We start from the raw sequence: 8,630 nt of genomic DNA, 5'->3' as shown, positions 1-8,630 counted from the left end.
AATACAGGATGACGTCATTTGAAATTCTTTAAACCGATGTCGCAAGGAATGTTGGAGCTTGTGCAGTCTGTCACAGTGAGTGTTCTTGTGTGTTGTGTTTCGGTGCTATTCGTTATCAACATGACCCTCCACGTGTTGTGTGTTGACACAGGCAGAGTTAAGGACAGCCAATGATAAGAAGGACCCATCCCTTTATAAGCACGGTCTTGATGAAGAGTCATTCTGCCAAACCTAGTACACAGGTAAGGACAGGCCACTCTCTCACTTATTGATCTTCCGCTACTTCTATTGTTTTTTGGTCTATTTAGTCTGAAGATTCCTGTTAGAAAATTCATTTTTCAATTTCTCCTCAGTGAAAAAAAAACATGCATCTCAAAGTAGTGATCTTCGCCTTGTCATTTTTGACAACCACAGGTTTGTGCTTTCTCCCATTTCCTTTTCCTTAAAAACATCACTGCATCTGCTATCGAATAGTGTTTATCATAATATAGAGCAGATGCAATTATGTTTTAAAGAGAATAATAGCATTTAAAATGAGTTAATGTATCAATGGTGTTAACTTCTCCTATCTCCTACTGTAGCCCACCCACTCCACCGTACCAGCAGAGAAACATCACAGGCCCTACAGGACATAATGACCAATCAGGCTAATGAGAAGACAGACCTCAACAAGGATGTCAAGTATGTCCTCATACAATATATGCCATAAACAATTGAATCATAAATCATAAATGCATGTATACAGGTGAGCCTTATAACAGCCTCAAAACAGTCCCGTAACAGTCCCATAACAGGCTTATAACAGGCTTATAACAATCTTTTAACAGCTTTATAACAGTATTATAACAGTATTTTAACAGTCCTATAACAGTATTTTAACAGCCCTATACCAGTCCTATAACAGCCTTTAACAGCCTCATAACAGTCTTATAACAATGTTTTAACTGATCCTGTATGTTAACAGTGGGATGTGGAAGAGCCATGTGGAGAACAGCAACCTGTACACCCAGGACAGCCCCAACCCCATGGTGATTGAGATCAGGCACAAGCTTACCCTGGAGTCCGAGAGGCTGCGCTCCCGCCTTCACCAGGAGCTCACTAAGCTGAGGGAGAGGCTCGCCCCGTACCCTGCCCACCCCCAGTCCAGCAAGTCCACCCTGGCCAGCATGAGAGATCGCCTGGCCCCCCTGACCAAGCAGCTCCAGAGCGCCGTGAACGACAACAGCCAGGAGCTGTGTAGCCACCTCAGGCTCTACTTTCAGGGATTGGAGGCCGCGGAAAGCCAGGCGGCGGCCGGACCCACCCTATACCTGGAGGCCGTGCATTGGATCAGCCAGACCTTAGACGACAGCAGTGCCAAAATGACCTCTGTCATCCAGGACTTCAAAACCAAGACATCCAGCATGATCAGGGAGCTCAATGGTACCATCCAGGGGGACTTCTGGCAGGAGGTGAACGTCCGGCTGGGACAGGAGGTGCAGGCGTTGAGTCTGGAGGTCCAGGGCAGGGTGGGGGTGCTGAAAGCAAAGCTGGCCCGTCTCCTGCTGGCTCCACACCCCCTCAGGGCTGAGGTGTCCACCAGCATGGAGCAGTTCTGCCAGAGCGCCGCCTTACAGGACCAGTTGTTCAATGCCCGAATAGAGAAGCACCTTCTGGGGCAGGAGTCACAGGCTCAGAGCCCCAGCGAGCCGCTTTCTCTGCAACCTCTGGGCTTATTGGAGGAGGACTTCTCTGCGAAACTAAGCGCTCTCCTCCAGGACATTCTGCACACTGTCCAGTAAAAGCAGAACAAAACTCTCCTCATAGCAAAATGAGAGAGAGAAAGAACATGGTGTCCCATTATAGGGTACATTTAAGATATATCATTGTATCTGCTCCTCATGCTTATATATATATATATATCAACTCCTCTACCATTGTATATACAGTACAGTAAGTAATCCATGTATATTTATGATGTTTTCGTTGTTGTGTTTATTTCATGTGGATGATTGTTGTAAGGCATTATATGTCAACTGTAAATAAAGCTTGTGTGAAGTTTACACCGTGTAAATAGGATGTATTTTTACGGCTAGTTCATATGCAGTACTTTTATTGTGTTCTCATAAAAAATAGACACCATTACACATAACATTGAATTCATATTCAACTTTATTTAGTATTTTTTCAAATAATATACAGTACAGAGCAGCTGCAGCAGGTCTGAAATTGCAGCATGATTGCTAAACCCAGCCATCTTAGGTTACAAGTCAACTGTATTGAGTACAGTATATCAAAATAAAATCCCCAAAACCCATAACATATTATAGCATTGTGGAAGACTCAGTGCATATATCTATGGAGTCATAGGCAATGCTATTAATAGTAGTCAGATAAATGCAATAGGTAATATATCAGTTCCCACATTCCAGAATAATGATATAAATTCAGAGAAGTATTGATGTTGCCTCGTCTTGTACAGTATTGCTCAAGCGCTTAACATACTTTCAGAAATGCTTATATGTTAGTACAAAAGGTGAAATATTCAACATGGTTCAGGCATTTATACATTTTCCTTCATAACTGGTAATTGATATTGCGTATCAGGAATTGATTAACTTAATCTATAAACAAAAGGAGAATTAGACACTAGTGTCAACTTATTTTCTTAGGACACGCTCAAGGTCCTCTAGTAGTTTTGGCTACAAAAATATTGACATAATGAGAAATCTGAAACACACCCTATCAGGCGAATCAGATTGGGCAGCTCGCAGGTGGACAGGTTAGTTGGTAGATGGTCATTGGCCAAGACACCTTTCAGTCAAAGGCATGGGACAGACCGCCTGCCCAGTAGAGCTTCTTGAAGACAAACCAGCTGCCTAGAACCACCAGGGCTATGGCTGCGGTGCCAAAGAGGATCCCTACCACCAGCCCTGTGATGTTAACCCTGTCACCTCCTGACTGTACCCCTCCGCTGCCTGGATCACACAGAGGAAAAGTAGAGCATAGTTTGGGGGCGTGCTTTAAATGACGAGTTTATCCTCCCACCTAGACATATTAACCATTTAACACTTGAATTTAGCAAAAACATTTAACTCACTATATGCCAACGCAGCAGGTCTTTCCTCTGTAGGAAAAACAACAGAGAGGGAAAACATCATATTATTCACTGAAATTGAATTTAAGTAGCAGTGGTACTGATAGCAATTAACTCTATAAACTCCAGTGAATTACTTGCTACCCGTGATCATTATTACTGAATATCAGAATCTCAGACATAATGTTGAACAAAATGGTTAATAGAATATTCCAGGTCTCACCAGCTCTGCTGGTATAGAGTGGTCCCACAGAAACAGTGGCTGATTCCACTGACTCGGATCCAAAAGGCTCCAGCGATCTCTTTCTCCTGCTATTGCAAGCCTGTGACAAAGACAAGTTTTTATGCTTATACAAACTATTTATAGTATTGCAGCGAATTCCGGGGGTAGCGCCAACCGGACTTGAAACCCGGGTCCAGTGACTGTCATCCCAACACGTTAGCCACTACACCAAGAGATCCGATCTCTTGACAAGGTTGCTGTGATGGGTCAAGGTCAACACTGTTCTATCGATGGTGCTAATTGTAGAGAACAAGATACGTTAGAATGGTGTAGTTGGGTGGACTCCACTTACATCAACCAGTTCCCGACACTTGCTGGGCTCACACAGTCGAAGGATACAGTGCAGGTAGATACTGGACCTTTCCAGGTTATTGTGTGTCACAAAGCGGAATGCCTCAAAGGAGAATCGGGAATTCTTGGAAATCCCATTCTGTGTGACTGATGAGCGTGGATCAACAGAGCATCTGTGAATAAGGATTATAAGAATTGTCATTTTGCACACACTTAATACGACCAATATATTGGCCTGTAATTTATCATCCATATTTCTCTGTATTTGAAATTGATGAGAGGATGGATTTTATCAAACCCTGTGAAGAAGTTGTGCTGCTCATTGTTTGACATGTTGTACGCAGATGGGGTTGCAAAGCAGTGGTCAAGTAACAGATTAAAACTGTTTTAGGGAGGGAGGGAGGGAGAGAGAGATAGAAGAGAGAGAGTCATCATGTCAATTTGTTAGAAAAAGAGTGTATACCATTCAGAATAATGTAAAAATAGAATATACAAATAAAAATGAATATAATGGATATGGCAAACTACAATACAAAATACTGTACATGAAATGAGTGTGGACTCTGACAATTGACCCAGTAGATAAGTTAAGAGACAAAAGCTTGACTTACTTCCCAGTGAGGTTGGTGGCCTTGACCTCCACGTAAACCTTGGAACGCAATTCAAGTCCTGTCGGTGGAACCACCAATTGGTGACCGTAATCAGTGTCCTGCACAACAAACAGTAGAGAAGAGAAGGAGTTGTGAGGAAGATCACAGGTGAGGTTTATTCTGTAAATATCCAAATCAAAAGACTAATAGCAGAGTAAAATAAGAGTAAATTAACCTGTCATAATATGTCGCTAAGATATAGTTACATTGTAATAACATTCTATAGGCGGGGACAGTGTATATACATCTCAAACAGCCCTGACCATTAATGGATGCTTTTTTATGCATTAGGAATGTAATACTGCACTCACATTAAAAACACTCATACTCAACGTGTCAATGAACGTGCCATTATTGTCACTAGTGGCCACTGAGACTGACGACCTAAGATAGAAAGAGTGGGAGAGAGCTGGAGTTAGAGAAGAAGGAGAAAGTGTCATAGTTCATTTATACGTCAGCTGACCTGACGAAGATCCCAGTGGGATCGAAACGTTGTCTGTTTGTGTGCCTTGAATTAATCACTGGGTAGCAATACAGAGTTAATTTGTAACCCAATTTTTTTTTAAATTAAATTAAAAAACATCTAGCTACCTCGCTAGCTATATAACCCAATTCAGCCTCTGGGGATCAATAAAGTATATTTTTACTGATAAACAGATAGAGGACCGAGACTCACGCCACAATCTTTGTGTTGTTGAGAAGGTACTCCAGCGGGTAGCGGCAGGAGAAGTGATAATAGAGGTCTGTGGCATAACTGATGATCCCCACAGAGGACTTGGGGGTGTCAAGGTAGCCCGTGATGATGACCGACTGGACGCTGGAGAAAAAGCTGAAGGAACCAGAGGCATCCGGGGCCTCGTCCAAGATCTAGGCTCAATCAACACAATGATGGATCAATGAATTGATGATTGAAAGGGAAAAGGAAAGGGGGTGTCTAGTCAGTTGTTGATATAAGATCAATGAATGATAGATCAATTATATAGGACCAACACAATGATGCATCAATGTAAGATCATGATTGATTGGATTGATATAGGATCAACAAGTTGTTATTAGACACTTAGCTAGTACACAAAACACAACTTATAAATATTAGGTTTGGTTTACATTCGATTCTATAATAAGGTAAGGTAGTATCATTTTACACAATTGCACAGTTCACAGTAGGCTACACACAATTTTCCTATTTCCCAAATAACCACCAGAAGGCTAATCTTGGACATACATTACATACAGTTAAACAGCCCAAAACCTAATGATGTCCTAATTTACACCGTAACTAAGGCACTCTCTCATTGTGCATGCACGGTATATATGCAGAAGTCCTGAAAAAATACAAATGTATGCACTCACTAACTGTAAGTCGCTCTGGATAAGAGCGTCTGCTAAATGACTAAAATGTACACCTTACCTAAGGCACTCTGTCACAGTGAATGTACAGTCACCCTCTCACCTGCAGTGACTGGCGACAGGGGTTCTCCTGGCTGTGATTGACAGGCAGCTGGTAGCGGATGACAGGCGGATCCACGCTGGTGTCAATCAAGCCCTGGCACTGGCTCTTGTTGTGCTCTCCATTCAGAGCCAGACCGGCGGGGTCGAAGCCTGCCCACTGAGCCGTACACAGGTTCACCTTCAGGTTGATCATACTGGCCCCGCAGTCCACCGTCAAGTCGTTGTTGTCTGAGTGGCCACAGAGGAGAGGGAGTAGAGGTTAAAACATATACAGAATCATTAGTAGGCTACAGTAGCTGCTGGGGGGGAATCACTCAGTGATCTTACCACTGTTTATACAACGGGTGGGTCTAATCCTTAATGCTGATTGGTTAAAAGCGCATTCCAGCCGGTGTCTATTCCACAAGTTACCACCAGCTAAATCTATGACGTTAAAATGCCTATTTACTCTGTTACACCTGACTGCGCAATCCACTGTCTCATCAGCCCAGCCAGGCAAGTTACTGGGGGGAATCACTCAGTGAGCTTACCACTGTCTGATCACCATGTCTCAATTATTGTTCAGGTCAAAATGTTCCCCCTGAGATTTTCACATGGGGAATTCCACCCCTGAATGGCCATGTGGTTCAACCCTCAGGACTTACCTGGGACCCTGTTGTACAGAGCAGAACAGTTGTAGGTAATGGAGGAGGCAGGCTGGAGGACAATAGCCATCACAGCAGAGACACAGTACAGGGAGAGCATCTTAACTACTGTGGAGAGAGAGGATGAGAGACACTCAGAGGACATTCACAGAACAGAAAGAGCCACAGTCAGCATCCATGATCAGAGTGCAAAGCAGATGATAATGCAGAGATGGTTGTGAGATTTGTTATCCCATACAGGAAATAAACATGTAAAATGTACCACTAAACAAAATCTGTTATATTTCAAAAATGATAAACTTCCCTAAACAATTATTCACTATTCTAAATATGTTTGGTTTGACCATTCAAAACTAAAGCAGGAGAGCTGAGTCTCAAGTCATCCCATCCTACCTGTGAGGTTCCCGAGGAGGTGTTTGTGTGAACAGGTTGTGGTGGGATGTGTCTCATATACCACAGGTGTTAGACCTCCCTGACATCTAATATCACATGGGAGTGAAACACACATCCATCCCCTCAACAAACACACAAACACAATATTTTTTTAAACCATCAAACAACCACTAAGAGGACTGTGTCAGTGGGGTTTGACATAGATCTCAAAGGTTAACCTGCACGGGATATTTCATATTTCTTGGAAACAATTAGGGGATATCTTGAGAATGATTGAGCATTGTTGCTTTTCAGGGATATATTGTACACTGTATTCATATCTGTTTTAAATATATTATCATATTAGATTCATCCACTTCAGCATCAGGATTTTTTTACATTATAATGAATCCACTTGAACGCAATATTCTTCGGTGATTTGCTAATTGTGGAAACAAGTAGTTACAAATATATATAACTTTTTAATATATATATCTTTTTTAATTGATAGGTTGAGATAATGTGTAGAATATCCGATAATATGAATTCCGAGCCAATGAGATGATACAGAAAATCGATATGAAATTCTCCTTTGAGCATGGTTTTTAGCCCAGGACTAGGCTTAACCTTTGTCTAGGAAACAGGCCCTTAGAGCTTCATGGGTTGGGCATGCGTTGACATTTCATTACAAAACCTTTTGAGCAGAGGTGTGTCTGTTCGAATTTTATAAACATTAATCACCACACAAAACCTATTCATCAAAATGCCATACAATCCCTGGGGGTCCTTTTGCATTTCTTATCAAACTTCCATCTAAAAGTGAGAAGTTAAATCTCCACGAGAGACAAAGCTGTCTTTTGGGATGTCCTATATAGAAGAGTGGATTTATGTGTTGAGAATGAAACACTATGAATGCTGGAAATGTGATAACGTAAGCCACAAGGTAACAAACACAGAACCAGAAATAGCCATTGTTAATTTAACTTGCATGTCAGCCCTTTACTCTATTGTGTTCCAAGAGCTACTTTGTAAGTAGACTTTGCTATAGGCTACAACTGCTACTGTTCAACTGTGAAGGCCAATTGTTCAGCGTGAAACATAGAATGAAAACGACCAGATATGTTTCTGCCAAAAGCCCCTTGGCGAGAGAAGAGATTTGTTACATTATACGGATGCATCACTCGGTGACAGTCCCTTCACTTTTTGTCTCTGCCCAAGATCTCTCCAATGACAACTGTTTAGTGTTCAACACGGAATGCAGTGGGCATTCTTATGTGATCTAATCATATTATCAGATTCCAAAAATCCTAATGGCTGCTGGGGTCACTCAAGATTACGCAAAACTCTGAACCCTTGTCTATCTGAGACAGTGTAGTTTGAAGCTAAGCTGTTTACTATTATTTAAATCAATGGATAATCAAGGTTAATTGATTCTGAAAATGAATGAAAGGGCAGTACTGTACATGTGGAAATAATATAGTAATAGAATGCATGTTGCTTGCCTTACATGTTATATGATGGCAAGAAAGAAATTGTCACGCCCTGCCCTTGAGAGGCCTGTTGTCTTTAGTTGGTTTGGTCAGGGCGTGAGTTTCTATGTTATATATTCTATGTTTATGTTCTAGTTAGTCTATTTTTATGTTGCAGTGCTAGGTTTGGCCGGGTGTGATTCCCAATCAGAGACAGCTGTCGCCCGTTGTCTCTGATTGGGGAGCATACTTAAGCCTGAGGACTTCACGTTACGTTGTTTCTTGTTTTGGTTTGTATGTTTACTGGGTGAATAAACATGTATGCTTTCCACGCTGCACCTTGGTCTGACCCGTCTCTCAACGTTCGTGACAGAAGATCCTACCACAAAAGGA

At 42.0% G+C, this 8,630-nt stretch overlaps 2 protein-coding genes across 2 annotated transcripts; one reads left to right on the top strand and one right to left on the bottom strand.

Moving 5' to 3' along the window:
* Nucleotides 1-224: 224 nt before the first annotated feature.
* zgc:162608 (uncharacterized protein LOC100037332 homolog) lies at nt 225-2,042 on the top strand. The gene is made up of 3 exons (XM_041877010.2): nt 225-414; nt 582-681; nt 965-2,042. The coding sequence occupies exons 1-3, from the start codon at nt 366-368 to the stop codon at nt 1,779-1,781; spliced, it is 966 nt and encodes a 321-aa protein (XP_041732944.1). The 5' UTR covers nt 225-365; the 3' UTR covers nt 1,782-2,042.
* Nucleotides 2,043-2,133: 91 nt separating this feature from the next.
* Nucleotides 2,134-6,829, bottom strand: LOC121567069 (zona pellucida-like domain-containing protein 1). The gene is made up of 11 exons (XM_041877012.2): nt 6,790-6,829; nt 6,397-6,504; nt 5,754-5,980; nt 4,977-5,167; nt 4,612-4,684; nt 4,262-4,359; nt 3,949-4,032; nt 3,652-3,823; nt 3,300-3,399; nt 3,080-3,106; nt 2,134-2,957 (listed from the first exon to the last, which is right to left on the bottom strand). Exons 2-11 carry the CDS (start codon nt 6,494-6,496, stop codon nt 2,797-2,799), a joined length of 1,233 nt encoding a protein of 410 aa, XP_041732946.2. The 5' UTR covers nt 6,497-6,504; nt 6,790-6,829; the 3' UTR covers nt 2,134-2,796.
* Nucleotides 6,830-8,630: the final 1,801 nt, after the last annotated feature.

This window comes from Coregonus clupeaformis, chromosome 5 (assembly GCF_020615455.1).
Source record: "Coregonus clupeaformis isolate EN_2021a chromosome 5, ASM2061545v1, whole genome shotgun sequence".
NCBI lineage: Eukaryota > Metazoa > Chordata > Actinopteri > Salmoniformes > Salmonidae > Coregonus > Coregonus clupeaformis.
The sequence above is the reverse complement of the archived record's forward strand: the minus strand, read 5'-3'. Positions and strand labels throughout refer to the sequence as shown.